The sequence below is a fragment of the Pinus tabuliformis genome, chromosome 1_1, assembly GCF_031772625.1.
Source record: "Pinus tabuliformis cultivar Carrire ecotype Pingquan chromosome 1_1, CPIR1, whole genome shotgun sequence".
Lineage (NCBI taxonomy): Eukaryota > Viridiplantae > Streptophyta > Pinopsida > Pinales > Pinaceae > Pinus > Pinus tabuliformis.
Genome location: NC_142297.1, coordinates 533537746 through 533561162, shown reverse-complemented (window position 1 = coordinate 533561162; position 23417 = coordinate 533537746). Strand labels below are relative to the sequence as shown.

The 23417-nt window shown below is 35.7% G+C and overlaps 1 protein-coding gene across 3 annotated transcripts in view; it reads right to left on the bottom strand.

The window, feature by feature from the left end:
* Positions 1-23417, bottom strand: part of LOC149214141 (uncharacterized) — a 515106-nt gene that overhangs the window by 192668 nt on the left and 299021 nt on the right. For all 3 annotated transcript variants that reach the window (XM_089392204.1, XM_089392206.1, XM_089392205.1), the window contains one exon: positions 6228-6465. In XM_089392204.1, the coding sequence (XP_089248330.1) occupies positions 6228-6465 (238 nt within the window). The remainder of the gene's footprint in view (positions 1-6227; positions 6466-23417) is intronic.

Sequence of the window (23417 nt, the reverse complement as noted above, 5' to 3'; positions counted from 1 at the left end):
CACTAGTGGTTACATGGTAAAGGCACGACCAAGGGTCGACTCCTCGTGGGCTGGCCCCTCCTCCGATATGGCGCGCATTTGAATTCAAATGAAACTCGTGCACCATATATATTAAGAATCATGTGTATGGTGTATTGGCGACACACTTTGCTCAGTTATTGTTGGTAGCGAGTTCGACCCCCACTGCCTTTGCCCAGACTTGACCCATATTTTTGGTGGCCCCTGGGCTGCCATGTGGCGGCCTCTGGTTGGGCCACGTGTCAGCCCATGGTTGGCCACCAATCCAACCAATCAAAACACCAAATTTCGAACCAATCAGAATGTGCCACTTGGCAATAGACGATTTGCTGAAGAATGTTGACCATACACCTGCCCAGTCAGTGCCACATCATCAATATGGACTGCTGACTGGGCTGTCAATTTTTTTTTAAATTCGCATGTTTGAGGAAGTGAACAAAACATGATTCTGGGAGCATACGGTGTCTGTTTCGCACGAAACGAGTTGAACTGGATTTAGGATGACGAGCACTACACGGTCGTCTAGGTTCCACACCGGTCCGACAACTTTGAATTTTGATCTATTTTTTTGAGCACCTGATCAGAAGCTAATCCTACAAATGATTCCTTACAACCTAGAAAGAATAGATGTTTGAGAAAAATATATGAAGACGTAGATGTGAATTCAAGTTTAGAATTGTTTAGTTTTCAACCGACCGACATGTTTTGAAGAGGAAGTGAGAGATGAAAATTGAGTCAAAGCAATGGATGAAGAGATGGATTCCATTGAGAAGAATGATACATGGAATCTAGTAGAATTAGTAGAAGGTAATTATTGCACAGGTCTAAATTGGGCATGCTAAACAGAACTCAATGAAAAAAAAGAAGTTGAAAAGTACACAACTAGATTGGTTGCAGAAAGATTTGCATAATGGTCTATAGTGGATTATGGTGAGATCTTTTCACCAGCTACAAGATAAGATATAGTTAGAGTTGTCCTAGCCATAACAACTTAGAACATGTGGAAAGTTTATTAGATGGACATCAAGTTAACATTCTTGAACAATATTTTAGAAGATTATATGTGGAGCAACCGCCAGAATATGTGATAAAAGATCATGAAAATAAGTTATACACTATGAATAAAACTCTCTATGGACTTGAGCAAACTCCTATAGCTTGGTATGGTAGGATTGATTCATATATGATAGGCAATGGATTTGAAAGAAGAAGCAATGAGCCTACATTATATACAAAAGTGAATGAGCAAGGATAGATTATAATTGTTTGTTTGTATCTTAATGACATGATCTTCACATGGAATTTGTTGGTAGTCAAGTTTAAACCAACTAGGAAGAAAGTGTTTTGGGGTTAATGAGATTCTTTCTTTCTTGGTGTTGAAGGCATTCAACCATATTCAAGTATTTTTTATTTTCAAGCAAGGTATGCCATGGATGTGGCAAAGAGATTCGGAATAATGAATTGTAAACCAACTTCAAATGCAATTGCAATAGAAACGAGGCTCAACAAAATAGATATAGGATCGAACATAGATCCAACTCTATTCAAGATATTGGGTAGTCTTATGTACTTTACTACCACTAGTCCAGACATTATCTATGCTTTTAGTTTGATTTCCAAGTTCATGGACTCTCCAAAAGGCTCATACTTGCAAGTTGGAAAATTAATTTTGAGATATATTGTTGGAACAACATGATATGGCATATTATACGCCAACACTTTGGTTGGATATACTAATAGTGGTTTTGCATGTAGCATGGATGATAGGAAGTGTACGTCGGGAGATGTTTTTCATCTTGGTTCAAGTTTGATTTCATGGGCATCCAAGAAGAATCCCATTGTAACAATCTCATTTGCTGAAGAAGAGTATGTAACAGCAACAACATTAGCTTGTTAAGCAATTTGGCTATGTAGAATATTGGGTGATCTACAACAAGAACAAAAGGGACCAACTATAGTGTATTGTGCCAACAACTCTGCAATAGCCTTATCAAATAACCATGTTTTTCATCAAAAAAGAAAACATATTGATACGGGATGTCACTTCATTAGAGAGCTCGTAAACAATGGAGAAATCTACTTGGAATCTTGTAAATTGAAAGAATGATTGATTGACATATTTACAAAACCATTGACAATATATGTATTTGAGTTTCATAGAAAAACTTAGGTGTTTGTAAGCCTAGATGAGATGTAGACCAAGAGGCAATAATGGGCATATTTAAGATCCAGTGTTAGACATAATTACTTTGGGTTACTCCCACTTGGTATTTTCTAGTAGTTTACATAGAGTGTAGATTTAGTAACAACAGTTATGCAAGTGTGAATTGAAATTAGCATATCCATTATTATGGTTATAAAATCTTTATAGATGATTCTCCATGAATTTTTGAGTCTATTTAGTCAAGTATTCTCAAAAAATTCAATCAATTGGAATTAGTGAACCATAGCTTTATTACATGCTATAGCAGTCTAGCTTCCTCCTTTATCTATTATAAGGATTTCCCATAGCTTAGGTAACTTCTTTCTTTAAATTGAAATGTGGAGTGAGACCTTCTCAATGATAATAGGTAATTTCCATATAATATATTCAAGATGGCAATTAGTACCTAAAATATCTCTAAACTTTCCATCTACAAAATTTTATTGTAACTACCTAACAAAAACAAAATAAAACTAACTAAAACATGATATTCTAGATTTCAAATCAGGAAAAGCGGCCACTGACTGCAATATGCAATAGCACCTCCCAGTGGCAATACATAAAACAACCTGATGTTTCCTGTTTTAATGTTAACAAATCCAAGTTTCAAGAGATGTACAATTTACTCCTTTTCATTGTCTTTTGTCCCTCAGTTTTACACTCTCCATGTAATCTTGGTTTATAACGGATAAAATAATAGAACAAGGGGGCTGCAGAGCAGCTAGTCCCTGCTTTAGAAAGAAAAATAATGGCGAAGAGGAGTTTTTTTATCAGCAGTAATACCAGTAATTAGTAGCACCAATAGCATCTAAGTTAGAAGCAAAAATTGCAATTGATGGCTTGAAAGTACATTGGATTTCGATATTGATAGTCTGAGACGCATGTGAACTGGAGGCAAACATGTATCTGAGCCTCTTGCAGTTTCTCATAATAGATTCAGATATGTTACTCGCCCTTATTCTTCCCATAAAGAAATGGGACCTTTAAAAATGTTGCTGGTAATTAGAGATGTAATTACGCTTTCTTTAGCATCGTATGGGATCTCCGTCTGCTCTCATAATAGATCCAGATATGTTACTCGCCTTACTTACTGGGTGGGGGGATTTCAATCCCTGTAGCCTAGCTTTCAGTTTATAATAGTTTTTTAGAATTGATGTAACCCGGTTCTCTTTGCTTCTCTTTTTTGCTCTTGCCAGGTTTTGAGAGCCTGACCGTGGAGAATCAGAAAGAGTAGGAGGAAATTTCCTCATTCAGAACCCGACCTTTTCTGGTAGGAAAATATATGTGGCTCAACAGCGAATAATTGATACCAATAGTAGGATCAGTGGGATAAAAGCCAGGAATATCAGGCCAGAGAGCAACCTCAAAACTAACTGGCAATGAATACCTTCATGTCTAGTCTTTTCTATTGTCGGATTCCACTTCATCATCTGACATCCCTACTTCACATTTTGACATACGTGGGTCCCTACCTGCCCATTTGAACATACGTGGGTCCCTACTACCCATTTGAACATACATGGGTTCCCCTGTCGATGGTGTTATAGGATCGATAACATGAAATCAATTATAAATCGATGATTACGAAGTTCCTTATATGCGGTGTTTGCATGAATGGCAGGTGTCTTCTGCATGGCAGGGGTCAAGCAGCGCAAAATCCAGTTGTTAGTGCTCTCCTCCTTCAGTTAGTTAGAAGCTAAGCAGCACAAAATCCCATTGTTAATGCTCTCCTCCTTCTGTTAGTTAGTTAGAAGCTAGTCTTTATCCAGAAAGAAGCTTAAATAGAGAAAAGTCTGAATACCTTCAAGACCTAGCCGGGAGGTCTAAGCAGAGAAAGCAACCATGATAACTCTGTCCCTTAGCAAGCGAGCGAGCTAGTACACTTGGATTGGTTTCTGGATTAACAGTCTTTCTGGATTCACTAGCCGCAACAAGTTTCCCCCCTGTATTCAATCCATAAAGCAATGAGTGATTGTATCTATTAGAGACAACGATCCATTCAGCAGGAGAAAAGGGGGCAGTTGGGAGCGGAAATGCACTCGACCAAAGGTTAGGTTGCTATTTCCTGTCGATCGACTTAAATAAGTGAATACTGTAAGAATAAAGTGAATATTGTAAGAATCGACATGACTCGCTATTAATTAGTAAGAAGAAATGCAGGTCGAGAGAAATTGAATTGGAGTTTTTTTCACATATATAGGACTCATTTCAAAGACTCTATTCGTACGGTTCAATGCCGGAGAGAGATAAATGATCTGACGAGGAAGCTTATAGCTCGAAGATCATACCAAATTTTTGGTTGCTAATAGTATGATGAAGGGCTTCGTCGTTTGGCTGTAATCCTGTGAGCTGTTGGAGCAATTGAGGCCAACAGAATAAGAATCTCTTTTGATTTTGCGTAAACATTTTTGGCTTTTCAGCAACTTTCTCTATTTTGAGTAGGTTGGTTTCATCCGCATGAAAATGCATGAAAATGAACTATTCAGCTTAGCTATGAATATGGGGATAGGTAATCGCTTAGAAGCTCTGGTCAGTGCTGCAGGAGCTCATCTCCCACATAGTGGTGGTTAATTACGTATATAAAAAAATGTTGAGAAAAAAAATGATTAAGACGCCTGAACGAAAAAGATAGAGAGGCTTAATAAAGAGGTCTTACTAGAAGCCTGGCGTTTAGGTATTGAACTTTTTTCCTGGACATTGCCCTTAAACACTGACAATGATGTGCTCCAACAGGGACGCCTATGAATTTTGGGTTACTACCAGCAGAGCTACACCTTTGCAGCAGGCACCCAGGAAGCTTGATACAGATTGAACAAAAACTTCTCATTGGTTGAATGACTGAGCTATGCCATGGAGGAAGTCTTTCTCTGAGCATGCCGTGGAAGAACTACTACTCTAAGCATGTCGTGGAAGAACTACTACTTTTGCTGTTGCCTTGGCTAAGCTGCTTGCCTGAAGCTCTATTCATATCACGCAAGAAAGAGATAACCTATTGGTTCTGGCTAGATGAGGTAGTAGCGCCACCATAATTGTTGATGGGGTATTAGCTATCGATCCTATAACACCATCGGCCGCATGGGATGCCCCCAGCGTATCCTGATAAGTGGATCTGTCTCTCTCTCTAGCCAGGCACGAATAACCATCGTTCTGTCATCTTCATCTGCATCGAGCCGGATATTAGGGATGAAGCACCAGCTGTTCCAGGGATGAGTGATCCTGGTGGATTCTCCCAGCAAACAACAACCATCCAGCAAACAACAGCCATCCGTGTTCGACCAACACTCGCTCTGTTCCTCCCTCCGCCTGAAGACCATCCACCTTCAGCTGGCAATAAGAACTAGTTAGTCCCTGCGCCTGGTGCCTGGTTCATCCGATGAGTTCTCTACCTATTCAAGTGAATGAATTTGAATTTTATTGTAGCTCTTTAAGCAAAGAAATATTAATATTGTTAATGCACAGTAGAGAGGAAAGTTGGCACCTGTTACATGCCCACAAAAGGCATAGATATGGTGGCAGGCATACATGTAACAGTGGTACATGCAGTGGCAGGGGTACATATGCTATTGTATTGTAGCAGTGGTACATGCAATAGTGGTACATGTGGTTTAACATAAAATGTTTAAGATTTAATGTTAATATTAATTCATATCGTTTCAAATGGTTGTTTAATATCTATTTTACCCTAAGCTTTGGCCTCACATGCCTCATATGGCCTCACATGCCTTGGTATGAGGCCAAATAAGACGATGAAAATTGAAACTGAAATTTCATTAGCGGTAAAAAAATCGACTCAAAAAAAACATTAAGCTATAAGTCATATAAGTCATACAAGATCACACAAAGTAATGCTAAAGTGACCCATTTCGATTACTATAATCCCTGGCCATTGCCAGATGGCAAGGACTAATAAGATTATATAACGGTTAATATGTAAAAAAAATTGATTAAGTCAATAGCTGAAGAAAACATAGCTTTGAAACTCATAGATTAGAAAAGCTACACTTACCAGCTTTTTTGTACTCTCCTAATACAATATAGCAGTTAGCAGCCGAGTCTGGCTTCTCGATAACCAAGAAAATTTCTGCTGCTTCTCTCAACAAGCATTTTGCAGATTCAGGATTGAGCTCAAGAAGTCTCTGACCAGACTGTCGGAGGCTTGCAGCTTTTGCCCATTTGGCCATATTTGAATCGCCGGCCCTCTCAAAGCAGACAATAGCCATGTCATAGTTTTGTTCGTTGAACATCTACACAAATTTTATAAAGATTACAATGTTAATTAATGAAAACTTTGTTTCATAGGAAAGAAATAAACGCAATTGCGAACTAAGAATAGCTAACTAACTATTAAAACAAAATTACTTCTTATGTTTCGAATCTATATGGATACACTCTGCTAAAAATTTCTTACCATTACGCTAGTAAACATTTTCCACAAACGGGTAATGAAAAGTTCAATTCAGTAGAATATTTGATACTAGATACCTGATCTTGGTGATTATGGCATACTGTAAATATTTATGTAAATAATTAAATGGGAAGAAATACAAAGATCACGTTTAGCAGAAAGGGTTATGAACGAGAGTCTTGAATACTACATATACCTATTTTGTAAATATTTAAATGAAAAGATAAAAAAAAAAAAAAAAATATATATATATATATATATATATCAAATAAAATCAAAATATATATTTATATGTAATCCTGATTAATAAAATTCAATAAAATTACTAAATCAAAATCATTTTTCTCCCTAACATTACATTGAAAGCCAAAATAAATTAACTGAAATTATAGATTTAAATTAAAAACTGCTTGCCTCAGGGCCATTAATATTACAAAAGTATCTTATAAACATATTCTAATGTAAATGCCTATTTAAGAAAGAAAATAAGATTCTCAAGTGTTTATTTTCTAATTTATTTTGTTTACAATATGGTAGTATTCATTGAAATCACAAGTTTGAGAGGTGAACTTTTCACAATCGAAGTGTTTAAGGGTTTTAGAAGGTGTTGAATCCATAAATGCAGTAAAAAAACCAGTTTAAATTATAGCTATCAAGTTCTCGTTCGCATTGATAAGATAAAAATTTGGATGAAAATTTTTCAATTCCAAAAAAATTGGAGAGTATATATCTTAAACATATATATACTCGTTTTCTTGTAAAAACAATGCCTTGTCATTTTCTTCCCATTCATTTTGAAATTTAAATAATTTTTAATAATTTTAATCAATATAAACAATTTTAAAATTACAGTTTACTTACCAAAACTACAACCACACTTGTCTTATCTCCAAAATCTCTCATCTTTTCAAAATTCAAAACTTTCATCTTACTTTTAAATCTTATCTAAAAATGTTTTATGATTAATATCTATTTAAAAAAATAAATATTCAAAACTCAAAACTACCCAACTTTAAATTCAAACTTTATCTAAAAGCTTTTATAACTAATACATTTTTAAAAATTAAATATTCAAAACTTTTTTTTTTTTTTTTTTTCTTTTGAAAAGGTGGAAAATCCTATCAAACTCAGTTGTCAAACCAACAGTGAGGACAGCCACCTCTGGCTGTTATCCGCAAATGTCGGTTTGACATTAAATATTCAAAACTTATTTTTATAAAGTTATTCTTTATATAAATATATTATATTTAAAAAATCAATCAAATATTCTAAAATTTACTCTTCAAGATTTTGCTCAAATTCTTTATTTCTTTATTATCTAAATGTTTTAAACCCTTTAAACCAACACTGAAATTAAAAACTAGAAAATTTTCTCCACTCCCAATTTGTTTCCATTTCCTACCTACAATCCCAGAGCCTTTCCATTTCTTACCTACCATGCCGCAGTTATCTATTTTGTGCTTAGGGATCACTGCACTTACTATTCTCAGGGATGCAAATTAAGAAATCCCTTACGAATCACTGCACTTACTATTCTCAGAGACTCAAATTAACAAATCCCTGCAATAAACTATAAACCGTAAATTTTCTGTCATCCCTTACTATTCTCAGAGACACGCAAATTAACAAATCTCTCCAATAACCTATAAATTGTGAATTTTCTGTCATTTGAGCGAAGCTACAATGAACCTAATCAAATTTTCATCTAATTTTTGTATTTATTTTTCTAATACTAACTATTGGGTAATTATGGTTTAAACCACTAAAATAAAAATTTAATCACAAATTTTCTTTACAACTAAAAATCTACCACTCCAAAAAATCACACTCCAATACAAAAACTCAACCATTATTAACAAGTTAACGAAGACTTGGTTCCAACATAAATTTAGCAGTGTGCAGGGTCCTCTCATAAATGCATCCAAAATGTTTCTATGAACTTGGAACTTATATATAAATACCATGGTCAGTGTCACCGTAACTTAGAAATATAAACCAGAAGTATTATGCAATGCAACCTATTTTACACGTCCATCGTATTGGATATCTCAAGTGAGTACATGAACATATCATTTGGTGATACATCCATCCTATTGAATATCTCGGGTGAGGACATGAAAATGTCCATTGCAAAAACTCCCAGCATTCATCACCGTGAACTATGCAATAAAGGTCACACTTCCTGGCTCACTATTCTATGAATACATTTCTCCCGAGGATGTTTCAAGTTTTTTAAGTTTAGGTATGTTATTTTGTTATAGGTTAGAAACAGTATCACAACTTGCAATTCATCACTATATAGTATAAACTATATAGTTTCGCGAATATTATTCATTCCCAGATAACCTCCTCAATTGGTTTCTTGAACCATTCTATTAGGTTTTTCTTTATTTCCTTGTTTTCTAATTTTCTTGTTATAATATTGCTAAGTTTATATTTTTATTGTTATTTTCAATATATATGTAATCTATCACTGTTATTATATTTATATAAGGGCTTTTCCATGTAGAATATTGGACAATCTTGATCAGTAATTGTATTTGTATTTTGTAAGCTATGACATTTATTTTGTTAAGATGTTTATAGAATTTGGGATAAAGTACAACAAATTTTTCTGTAGAGAATAAGATATGAAGTTTACTCTTATGTATATATTTTTTTCAATTAAGAATGATCTAATGATATTGGGTTGATCTTGATGTAATTTGTCCATTAATTTATCTCTTTCCATGTAATTTCCCCATTTTTATTAATTAATTTTGCGTCCTCACTAGCATTAATAAAAGCATTATTAATATCTAGATGGATAAGGACTAATAAATCAGAGGGGATGGAATGTGAAGTTAAGTAACTTAGGTGTGAGGAACTATATAACCAAAAATATTCACAATTGTTTCTAATGCCAAACATACTTGAAGCTTTTCTCTTTTTTATTGAACCAGCTTCCTCTCTTCCTGATATGACTAGTGCATCTCAATCCTTGGGAGAAAGTACAACTAAGACCATTCAATTTAGAATCCTTTTGGTTAAGAATTTTTAAGTGATGCCTATATATTGTGCCAAAAGAGCTTAGGAGTTGCTCCTAACCCCAACCATTATTGTGTGCACTACCATATCCACAAGCATGAGCACAAACATAAACTTATCATTGGAGAAACTTGAATCCTAGTGGGGGTGATATTAGCACCTCATTTTCAATAATTTGAAAACACATTATTGACCATACTTGGCGCAATTAAGCACAATGAAATAAAAGATGTACTATGACAATTTACGAGAGTATTATAGAATATGTGCAATCACGACAGAGAATGTAACACGTAGTTTAACATGAACAAAACAAGATATTGTTCATTTGTATTGTTATAAAATAATGAACAATAGATATATAAATTTATAAATATTCAACGAATGACAATAAAGGGGTGAATGGGATTGCTAAGTACATATATGTCAATACTAAGTGAGGGTGCAAGGGTTGCTCTTATAAAAAACAAGATGAAAGCATATCTAATCTAATGTCTAATGACTTAAAAAGTTAATGTGAATACCAGAATGACCTCATTATTAAGAATACACAATACTAAGACCAAGACGAGAAATGTCACACATGAGGGATCTTGGGAGGGACCCTCAACACATGTTGGTGCTACTACCATCTCTTGTAGAAGAGGAGGATGGAATGTCTCTCATTAAAAATGAGATATCAATAGTTGTTCCCATCCTAACATCCAAGGTCAAAGAAGAGAAGCTCTTGATAAATCACAGAGTAGAAGAGTTGAACTATGGTATGCCTCACTATATGGATGGAACCCCTCACCATTGAGTGCTAAACGAAATTGTCTATTCATTGGTGCTAAGTGAATTGTCTTGGGATTTGACTAAACAACTCAACAATGGTCTTACTAGCAAAGGTCAGATGGTTTCTTGGGTTTCATGGATCTCATCGTTGTGGTGGTATTGTTGTCTATTTCTCTCTTAGTAGAGCATCCATAAATATTCAAGGAGAATCCATGCAAGAAAAAAGATATATAGCTCAAATATATACATTCACTATCATCATCAAAAAGTGTGTTTACAATAATTGAGCATTCCAACTATGTAAGTGAAGTAACTCTGTGTGTTCCTACCCTTGTGAAAGAAGGTTGGGAGAGCTAGTCATGCTAATGCAAGATCAAGTAGAGAGAAGAGAACAAAAGAAAATTCAAATTAAGATGCTAAATTGACGCCAACGCTTTGCCATAGAGGGGCAATGCTGCATATGCAAGGTCATCACTGCTCTCCAGAAGTGTCATATCACCTTTCCATTATGTGGAGTAGGTGTTATGGAAATTTCACAACTGAAATCCTATTGCAACAACTAGAAATTATTTTTCTAATTGTTCATTAATTTAACAATTTATCTGCTACTGCAAATACCAAATAATTCACACTGCAACCTAAAACTCAACTTGGTAAAATCGATGCAACAGTTGAGGGTTTTTATTATTATGTAGTGGTGAGGAATTCTGAGTAAAATTGAATGCCCAAACTAGCAATCCCCTACACGAGAAACTGGACACAAAATTTAGTGAGACAAATTTTGTCTCACCCGACACTGATCCAGCTCCGAAACTGGCTCTGAATGGGCTCCATGAAACCCCTGCATCTAGGATGGATACAAATACATTATTCCTACCAATCATAATCTTCATGAGTATTAGAGTTTATTTGCACTAATAAACTCCCTAGTTATATTCCCGTAATTTAGGATAGCAAGGAAATAATTCTTGTAGATTGTACGTTTCAGTCTCAATGGTTCTTGTTCCCCATTAGGATAGCCTCCCATTTGAGTTATCTTTTGACCCCATTTTCTCAATTGGTAAGACACTAGCCTTCCTTTAGTCTACTCATCCACCTTATTTCTTGAAACATACCAAATTGTCTTACTAGAGATTTTTCTTCATTTCACCTCAGACTTTATTATATTATTTCTAGTAATCCTATTATAGGGAACACCCCATTGATTTGAAAGAGAGCTAGAGCTTTGAAGAGGATTGGTGAGGTGACATTGGACTCCCTCTTGATTCCTCCAATCCCTTGCTTGAGATTTAGGGCATTATCTCTAGAAGTGAGGTTTTGATAAGTTCTAGACATAATTCCATAGATGTGGAATATAACTAGAGAATATTCAAGCCAAAGAAACCAACAATTTGTTTTTTGTTCACTAATCATTTCCCTTGAAGCACTATATAAAAAATTCAAGCAACCCCTATGGCATCTACCAAAATCACACTATGAAGGAAGAGAATACTAAACAAAATGGTTATTAAACATTTTAGACCCATCTGAAAGAGAGATTCTTTGAACTATCTCTTTCCAACTCTAGTTGTGCCGAGAGGCGCTCTCCAACCCAGTATGATAGAGCTGTTGTAAAAAAAAATGTTTTGATAACCAATACTTTTTCTCATAATATTCTTATGTAAGAAGTATATATATATATATATATATAAACTATTTGACTCAAGATTTTGGAAACCCATGATTTTTTCCCTCAGTATTTTTCTTAGTTAATTGACCTTTTAGATTGGTACCTTCTTTTTACATTGTTTTTATTAGTTTCTCCCTTTTTCCTTTTTTTTTTCCTTAGGCCTATCCCTAAATTTTAAATCTACAGAGCTTATAAGTGAAATTAGACATTTGGTTCATTTATGATTCCTCCTGTTCTTTGATTAAATATGTTGATCATTGAAACCCTATTGTTGTTTCTTTGAATATACTAATCTTTGTTACCATTTTGTTCTTCTAGAATAATTATAGCTAAGCGTGTTTACATGGGAAAGAAAGTTACAAATTTTAGAGTTTTTAAATTATAAATATCGTGTAGATTGTAATTAAATTTATAATTTGATTAATTTGTATTTTATAAATGATAATTAGTGATTATTTGTATTATTAAGCATTCATTGGATGTGTTTTTTTCAAAAGATTCAATATTCTATGTTTCAGCCCTTCTCCTCATTTTGGTTTTATTGGTTGGTATTTTTTCTTTTTTAACTTTTTCATGCATGTTATTTTCCAATTTGATTTGGATTGAATGGTTGTGAAATGATCTCAAGGGAATTAGGGTTTGCTAGAGCTGCCCTAACGTTCACTTCTAATAGTTGACATGGGACCGTTTTCGAGAGTATTGTGAGGTGGTTTTAATTGGAGTTGTCTATAATGCGATTTTTTAGACATTCCGGTGACGGAATTCGTCGGAAGAAATTGAGGTTAAATCTTGATTTGTTGCAGTTAAAATGGTTTTTTAACTGCATATTTGGATTCAGCACTCTGAAAAACCCTGGGATGCTTTCATTGTGCAGAAACTAGCTATCAAACTTGCGATTCCAATAAATTCCTGCCGGATTTCGACCGGAAAAACGGGCCGGAAAGGCTTTCAAAAAGTCGCGTTATAGACAACTGCGTTTTAATTTATCTTTGCGCGACCCAAAAATCCACAAAACCCTATTCCAATTGAAACTGCGTCGTGCTTAAGTTTATAAATTGAGTTGGAACACTCTATTTTAATATTTTTCAACCAATACAAGTTTCATATGTTTGAGCTTTTGATTCTTTGTTTCTTTTCTATTGTTACTGAGCATTAACCTTTATTCCCAAAATATTTTCATTTATAAGTAATTTAAATGAGTTTTTAATGCTCACACTTTTTAATATTTTTTTATTTTATTTATTAATATAAATTTATTTATTTGAATAATGAATTGTTATATATATACACATTAAATGTGGATATAAATTTTATATTAATTTTGAGTAAATTGATTTTTTTTGTTAAGTTTGGTATGAGTCTCTCATTTTCGGTTTTACATGTCCATTATTCACCCGTCAACGAGGGAGGGTAGCACAAGATTCGAACCCAAGATCTCCGGTTCTATGAGACTTCATTCCAGGTAGCACAAGATTTGAACCCAAGATCACCGGTTCTATGCGACTTCATTCCATGGCCATCGCCACTTGAGCTACCGTAGGCGGACAAGTAAATTGAATAATTACTTGTACAATAACAATACATTAAATAATATTATTTTACATATGATATCAAATTTAGATGTATCGTAATATCATTTTATTTATATCAAAATATTTCTATTTACTATTTAATGCTCATTCTTTTAGCTGTGGTTATTTTTATTCTTTTAGCAGTTTCTTAGATGAAACTGATTGTTTCCATATTCTACATAGAAACCTGATGTTTCTATTATTGTAAATATCTCTGTATTATCATTGAGTTGTTTGCTCATTCTGAATTAATTCATTCAACATTCTTTTATGGTATCAGAGCCCTAATTTCCTGAACAGTTGTTCTCTCTGCATTCTAATTTCTTGAGTCCTTTCTTTCATTCCTTTCTAAGGTCGAGCCCTCTGTAAGCCAGGTAGCCTTCACTGAGTCTTAGCCTCGGCTTTGCTCACTGTGATAAATGCTTACAGTCGTCTATCTCGATACAGAAATGGATTCTGCTTCTGGATTCTTTCTTTGAGTTACTGTCGTATTCTTCATTTAAATCCCTCATTTAAATCCGTATTCTCTGTCGTTTTCTCTGTCGTATTTTTCTGTGTCTCTGCTCACCGTGATAAACGCTTCATAAATTGGACGGGATCGTGGCCGGTTTTCTCGTGCACGCACAGCGCAGCACGCACGGAAGATCAGAGGCGACGGGGAAGTCATTCCAGACCAGCTTCATGCTTTGCAAGAATCGAAACCCTACTCGATTGAATGTGACAGTTTAATCGCATTAGCATGTGTGGTTGGAGGCAGCCAAAGGTTTGAAATTGGATGTCAAGATCGTGGCAGCACGTATAAAAGCACGCACCGTGGACGGGATCGGGACCGTGAAACCGCTTTCGAATTATTTGTTTGCTCCAAAATCTACGAATTACGTAACGTGTGATCCCGTTGACTATCTCAGAATTCTGTACACGGAGGGGTTTGCTATCAGTGTTTTGTTTAATATCGTGGGTCATTTTCGGCGGCTACCACAAATCCGATTACAAACCACGTAATCATTCCTGGTGTGCGTTTTGCGGCAGTCTCTCCCTTTAGTGGCGTTGCACCATCGATGTATTTGTGACAGCGGCTTTCTCCAGCAGTAACAGTCGGCAAAATTTGTTTTTTTTATGCAACAGTCAGCCTCTTCAGCTATCGGTTCAACATTTCTTGGTCCGAAAGAGGTGACTTTGGATTAGTAAAGGCAGCGGAAACCATAGAGAGCATCCATACTGCAAACAGCCGGTATTTCAGATTTAATCGGACAGCAGCTTGTATTTTCAAAATTTTCAGAAGTTTTCTGTACTTCATTTTTTCAGCAGATTTGAAATTTGTTTCCAGCATCTGTCCAAATTTTGTCCGGATCAGCCGGCATCTGCATTGAAATTCGTGCCAGAGTCCTTTGTTGTGTTTCGTGTCTTGAGAAACGGGAAAATGGCCACGCTCACCAATCTGATGTTAGAAGGAAATCAACGCTTTAATGGCAGCAACTATAACATTTGGAAACAAAGAATGCTGACCATTTTTTAATACAGGCGTCTTGATCAGCTCATTTTGGGCAAAGAGCCTTGTCCCGGTACTGCTGGTACCGATCAAGATAAATTTGATGATCGAAATCGAGAGGTTGTTATGCTTCTCAAGCTCTCTGTCGCTGATGATCAGTTACCACAGATTCCTTCTGGCAAGACAGCTGCCGAAATCTGGCAACAGTTGAAAGAACTGCACGAGACATCCGACAAAAGCAGAGCATTTTTTCTCAAAAATCAGTTGTTCTCCATCATGATGGATGAACATATGTCTTTACAGGAACATCTCAACAAAATTAAAGACATTCGAGATCAGCTCGAAGCCATTGGTCGGACCATGGAGGAAGAAGATATGGTAGTCATTACTCTGAAAAGTCTACCAAAATCTTATGAACACTTCATAGAAACACTCAACATTACGACCACAAATGTTGATCTGAAGTTTCCAGATTTATGTACCAAACTTCTGCAGCAGGATCGGTGGAAACAGCAGTTTGGTAGTGGTGCTTCATCAGTGCCCTCGGAAAATGCATTTGCTGCAAAATACCAGTCCTCTCAGTCCTTTCAGCAAAAAGGCTCTTCTCAGCCTTTTGATCCTGCTAGGAAGAAAAGTGTGTAGTGTAATTACTGTCACAGGTTTGGTCACATGAAGAAAGATTGCCGACAGAGGATTGCTTCTGAACAGAAGAACAGGGAGGACCACATCAGACAGCAAATGTTGCAGAACATTCCGAGCAGACAGATTCTGCCTTTTACGCCTTTATGGCTAAAAGGTCTTCAGAACATGTTCCTTCCTCTACATAGTACATTGATTCTGGTGCATCACGCCACTTCTCTCACAGGCGTGACTGGTTTATTGACTTCTCACGTTTCAGTGATTCCGTGGTATTTGGTGGAGGTGAAAAGTACACTGTAGATGGCAGGGGTACAGTTCAAATTCAGTCTGGTGGGCGCACACTCATATTTCTGAATGTATACTATGTTCCTGGTATGGAAATTAATCTGCTATCTGTCAGCCAGATTATGAGGAATTCTCCTCAGCTTGATGTTGTGTTCAGTGCACACAAGTGCTCCATCATTGACAGGGAGACCAGTCTAATAATTGTTGTTGGCCTAGAGGACCATGGTCTATACAGGCTACTTGACACCGGTGACTCTCCAGAAGTGGCTCTAGCAGCACGTGTCTTTCCCATCAGCACTCTATGGCATCAGCGATATGGGCATCTAAATATGCAGTATCTCTCTCAGCTCTCTCGGGAGGGACTTGTGTCAGGATTACCTGATATTCAGACTCAGCAGTTGGGGGTATGCAGCGCTTGTCAAGCGGGAAAGCAACATCGGTCTTCATCCAAAGATGGAGAATCTTGGCGCGCATCTAAGGTACTTCAGTTACTTCATGGTGATATTTGTGGTCCTACGAATACAGCTTCTATCACTGCTTGCAAATATTTTTTACTTATTGTAGATGACTTCAGTAAAAAGATGTGGGTGTACTTTTAAAAAAATAAATCTGATGCTCTTAGTACCTTTCAGAAGTTTAAAACCTTAGTTGAAAAAGAATCTGGTTGTAATATCATGACCCTTAGGACCGACAATGGAGGGAATTTTGTTCCTCAGCTTTTGCCAACTTCTGTGATATTCATGGCATCAAACGTCAATTAACCACACCTTACACTCCCCAGCAGAACAGTGTTGTCGAGCGTCGCAACCGCACGGTTGTTGAAATGGCTCGTTCCATGTTACAACACAGGAGTGTTCCAAACAAATTCTGGGCTGAAGCAGTATTTACTGCTGTTTACCTTCTTAACCGATCACCTACTCAGGCTGTTAAAGGGAAGACTCCTGAAGAAGTTTGGTCTGGTCGTAAGCCTAAGATCAGTCACCTCAAATTATTTGGCTCAGTTGCATATGTTTGGATTCCACCTGCTAAGCGCTCTAAGTTGGATTCCAAAAGCCAGAAACTCATGATGACAGGTTACAGAGATCATCACAAGGCCTATAGGCTGATAGATATAGCCACTGGTCATCTTAGCTTCAGTAGAGATGTAGTATTTGATGAAGACAGAGGATTCTTTCAGTCTTCTTCTTCTGAGCAGTGTTCTGAGGATCAGCCTCACAGTGTTCTTCTTCCGGTCGGTCCACCTGATGGGAGGGATGATGTAGCATCAGTATTTGATAATACTCTATCTGAGCTTCCTCCAGAAAATAACCCTCCCCTTGCTGCCCCTATTGCTCTTGAGTCTTCTCCGACTCCTCCTGATATTGGTTCTTCTACTCTTCGGCCTAAATGGTGGGCTAAAACCATTGGTGATCTCCGGGATGATGAGCTCCTTGAAGGTAGAACTTCTAGACATAAGAACAGACAACAGTCTACAATCAATTTTGCTCTTATGGCTAACCTACACAGTATTTTTGAGCCTCAAACCTATTCCGAGGCTAAGGGTACATCTGAGTGGGAACAGGCTATGGAAGACGAATCCCAGAGTCTTCAGAAGAATCACACCTAGACACTTTCTGATCTTCCTGCCGAAAAAAGCCCATACGCTGCAAATGGGTGTATAAAGTGAAATACAAAGCTGATGGAACCATAGACAAGTATAAAGCTCGTCTTGTGGCTCGAGGGTTCTCAGAGAAGGAAGGCATCGACTATGAGGAGACTTTTGCTCCTACAGCCAAGATGAGTACCATAAGGCTTGTGCTTGCCCTAGCAGCTCAGTTCAATTGGAAAGTTCATCAGATGGATGTAAAGAGTGCTTTCCTAAATGGTGATCTCCAAGAAGAAGTCTACATGACGCAGCCTCCAGGATTCAAGGTTGCTGGTCAAGAACAAAAAGTGTGTCGGTTAGCTAAAGCAATCTATGGATTGAAACAAGCTCCTCGGGCTTGGTACATGAAAATTGATCAGTACGTGACAGATCAGGGTTTTCAGCGGAGCCCATCTGATGCAAACCTGTATATCAAGCATATTGGTGATGATATCTTGTTTGTGGTTGTCTATGTGGATGACCTTATCATTACTAGCAGCTCTGCACATTTGATCCATGGGATCAAACAAGATCTATGCAGAACTTTTGAGATGACAGACTTGGGACTTCTTCATTACTGTCTGGGGGTTGAAGTTTGGCAGACTGAAAATCAGATCTTTCTCTCTCAGTCCAAGTATGCCAAAAATCTTGTGGAAAGGTTCAGAATGCAGGATTGCAAACCGGCCACGACTCCTATGGAACCAGGGCTCAAACTTTCAGCACAGTCACCCTCTCCCCTTGTGGATGAAACTTTATTCAGGCAATTAGTGGGCAGTCTCATCTATCTTACTGCTACCAGACCTGACATCAGTTTTGCAGTAAGCTACATTTCCCGCTTCATGTCAGCTCCTAAAGCTGATCATTGGATAGCAGCAAAGCGGGTGCTACGATATGTGCGTGGTACTTCTTATTATGGCCTTTTATATACTCGTAGTTCCAATCCTATTCTCAGTGGCTACACTGACTCTGACTGGGCAGGTTCGGTTGATGACCGTAAATCTACAGCTGGGTATGTGTTTAGTCTAGGATCTGGTGCTGTTACTTGGACTAGTAAGAAGCAACAGGCAGTGGCTCTCTCCTCAACAAAAGTAGAGTATCGGGGAGCAGTTAAGGCATCCTGTGAGGCAATTTGGCTACGACGTATGCTTGCAAATATGCATGTTTTCCAGACAGGGCCTACTTCTTTGTTTTGTGATAATCAGGGAGTGCTCAAACTTGCCAAGAATCCAGTCTTTCATGAACGAACAAAGCATGTGGAAACTCATTGCCACTACATTCGCCAGCTGGTTGAAGACGACTCAGTTCAGTTGCAATATGTTCCCACAACAGAGCAGCCCGCCGACATTTTCACCAAGCCTCTTGGTCCTGATAAATTTGTAAAATTCCGAGGGTCTATTGGTGTTGTAAATAGATTGAGCATTAAGGGAGGGTATTAGAATATTTCTATTTAGTATTTAATGCTCATTCTTTTAGTTGTTGCTATTTTTATTCTTTTAGCAGTTTCTTAGATGAAACTGATTGTTTCCATATTCTACATAGAAACCTGATGTTTATATTATTGTAAATATCTCTGTATTATCATTGAGCTGTTTGCTCATTCGGAATTCATTCAACATTCTTTTAATTTATAAAATATATTAAATTAATATGAATTTATTTTATAGAAAAACATTTTTTTATATGTTAATGCCAAGAAAATATCTAAATTCTTCTATATTTAACATGAAATTGATATGTGTTATTTAAAAATCGTATTTATAATTAAAAAATACTTTTAACTCTTAATTGATTTGAGGTGAATTAATACTCATAATAATAAAAAGAAAAAGAAAAAATGCTTTACAATGATTACTTAGGAGTTTTCTTTTGTGATAAATGATTGATCCAAACAATATCACCACCATCGTCAACTGTTTTAAAAAACGTTGAGTACCACCACACCATCTATTTTTCCAAAGAACGCCAAGTACCACCATCATCATCTTTATAATTTTCCATGGAACAAAAATTGTATTATTTATTTGAGATCAATTAATACTAATAATGATAAGAAAAATTCATTACATTAGGAGTTTGCTTTTGTGATAACTTATCTCTCCAAATAATGTTGTGTACCACCACCACTACTTACTACCATATGCTTCTTACACTAAGAAATTGCTTCCTTGATGCAATAACTTCCAAGAAAATTTCAATATTTTAAAATACCATTTTCTTAAACACTAAAATTTGTTATTGGTTTATTTTAGATTTTTGTGTATGTAATTAAATAGATATCTTTATGTGAATTGACATATGTACCTTTTCCAATGATTGGTAATGAGGATTAACAATGTGAATTTGTGATAAGTGATTGGAATGTGTTTATTATTGGATAATTTAAAAGATTTTGTAGATGAATTGATTAGATGTAATTTTACTGTAAATCAATTTTATAAATCTTGGAATTTTATAATTGTTGTTTATTTTAATTAAATTAACATGTAGATTATATTTGTGTAGGTTAAAACATGTCGTTTTTCTTTAATTATTAACATGTAGTGTAGATGTTAATTTTTGGTGATGTGTAGTGATTTATGTGTCACTGTAATAACAAGATGGGTGAAGTGGGTGTTGGGGAGTGTGAAAAATAAAAAATAAATTGAAATGAACAACAACAACAAAAAGTCTAGAGAGAAACATAGAAGAAATGAGAACTAAGGAATATCAATAACAAAGGGGAACACATAGACCAAATCAACAAATACAGTGACATCAAATGATAAGCGAACAAATTGAATGACGACAAGCATATCAAAGAGAATATTAAAGAGCATGTTGACAAACAAAGACACAACAAATGACAACAGAGCAACAACAAGAAATGAAATAACAAATTGAAAAACAAAGAGCACATCAAAGAGAAATTAAAAGAGCATATCAAGGAAGAAAATCACAACAAATGACAACAAAACAACAATAATAAGAAGAGATGAAAGAACAAATTGAACAAGAAAGAGAATGTGAAAGAGAAATTAAAAGAGCATATTGAGAAAGTAAAGAGAAACAAATGACAAAAAAACAACAACAAGAAGAGATTAAAAAATAATTGAACGACAAATAGTATATCAAAGAGCATATCGATAGAGGATGGCACAACAAGTGACATATAAAGGGTGTGAAGAGAAAAGAATGCAAGAAAATGTAGAAAAAAATCCTACAAGAAAAGGTATTTAAAATATATAGAAGAAAATCCTACAAAAAAAGGTGTTTAAAAGATGTAGAAGAATATCCTACAAAAGAAAGGTGTTTAACCAACATCTCTGTCCAAGTTCGACAGAAAATTCTCACTGATATGGATATTGCACATCAAAAATTTTGCGATAGAATTGATCGATTAGCTCAAGTTCAAATTTGTTATGTCTGCGAGGAGTCTTATGTTGGTATACATATATTTAAAATAAATACAAGTCCAATATACATGAGATGTAAAAGGGAAGAAACTCATCATAGATTTTACTCTAATAATCATATGAATCCAGGACAACAACATAAAGTTCTTCAAGATCTCACACAAGTTGAGGAGATGTTGATGGCACGTGGAAGTCCAATTTTACAAGTCATGCATTCAATAGATGGAAAATACGAATATAGGGGACACACCATTAGTTTTCTACAAAGGGTTAGCAATCTTGTCGTGAGGTTACTTTGATAATTGTTGTGCGAAAAAAGATGGAAAAGGATCAAATTATGATTTTACTGTCAAAAAAGATAAAGTACTGCATGCATTGAATTATAAGATTAAGAATGGATCCATATTATCATTGTGTTCTTGTTGAAGAGAATGCACTTAAATAATTACCTAAAATTGCAATAGATGTATCACATTTGATTAAATCTATTACAGTACTAGAGATAGACAATGACGTTGAATTTGCAATTTTGGACAGGGTTCCAAAGATTGATGACACATTATATGGCTTACAAACAACTTCTTTTGTAGCAAAGCCTCCAAATGCACAACGAGAAATTGATATTATTCGAGATTGGGCAAGTAACCCTAATGTAGAGGAACATAACCAGAATGTAGAGGAAGTGCTTAGTTGGCTTGACATTGCCTCATCTCCAATCAATGAGTATAAAATTGTGGGATTATTTGATATCGCATTTCCAACATTATTCCAAAATGGTGAAGCAGATTGGTTGCAAGCACAAAAGAGAAATGTCCATCTACATGAGTATGCAAAACATGTTCTTCAATATTAGGACAATGAGTTTGGAAGGCACCCTCGCTTTAGATACTTTTTACTCAATATCATCATGAGACATCGTTCCCAGTCTTCATCCGCAGTTTTTGTAAAGAAGAATATGATAGATTTACCAACAACAGTGGAGGAGTTAAGAGAACATTTGCAAAATCTTCTAGAATCACGACTTAGAGAAAGATTAGTCCGATTTGGAATTGTACTAAGAGGTACACATGCATATTGGAATAAGTGTCGTGCTGAGTTATCTGACTTGATTCAACATATTGGGAGTCCTACAATATTCTTTACATTAAGTGCAGTAGATATGCAATGGCCAAATTTACATAAATTAATGTCAGGTATAAACATTGTAGATTCGATGGAAACAAGGAAATGGAGACATCAAAATGTATTTGATAATCCTCATATTGTAGCACACTATATGCACTTAAGACATACAATGTTTCGAGATGAAATTTTCGAACATTTTCATCAAGCTACAAATTATTGATGTTGTTATGAGTGGCAACATCGTGGATCTTCGCAACTGCATGGATTTATATGGTTACAAAATGCTCCTAACATGGACACATTGAACTGGGATGATCCTATGCAAATTAGAATCACAAAAGAATATTTTGATGGATGTGTGCATGCAATGAATCCACGTGATAGAAATCAAAGAGATATTCAAGTTAGATTCATTACCGATGATCATCCTTGCTTAAAGGACACACAAAAAATATTTCAATCTGATACTATGATTGATTATGAAGAAATTCTTAATTTGTTGAGCGTCTCATCACGTGAAATGAGATATCTTTCCTTCGAAAGAAGGCAGGAAGATTGGTATGTCGATATAAGGAATCATGGGATCCATGTGATGAGGCAAAACTTTATGTTGATGACTAATGGGCCCTGGTATTACAATAATAATGTTGCAACTCCCAAGGCTACAAACTTTTATTATCAACCCGGGAGTCATACAAACTTAAGAGGTGGAAGTGTTGTATGCATAGTAAGCTAAGCTCTACTCAAGTTGCTCTGAGGTAGTGAACCAATCCAAGGTGTACAAAGACCATTCTACAAACTAAATCTAGACTTTGCAAGAATGAAAGAGTGTTGTAAAAATGAAACCCTAATCTAGTTGCAAAAATGAAAGCGTTGCAAGAAAGTAAAGTCTAAGCTACTTGTAAGGAATAAAAATGTTGCATAAAAGTAAATGTAAATCTACTTGCAGAAAATGTAAATGTTATTCTACTTGCAAGAATTGTAAATGCTATTCTACTTGCAGGAATTGTAAATGTTATTCTATTTACAAGAATGGAAACTTAATCTAATAGAAACACTTGAAATGAAAACCCTAATGTATTGTAGGAAAAAAAAGTAAAAGAAAAGTAAACCTATCCTAATTGCACAAGGTAAAGAGCATGAATCAACTCTAAAACACTGCATTCCAAAGAGATCATATTTAAGTAACCAAGATC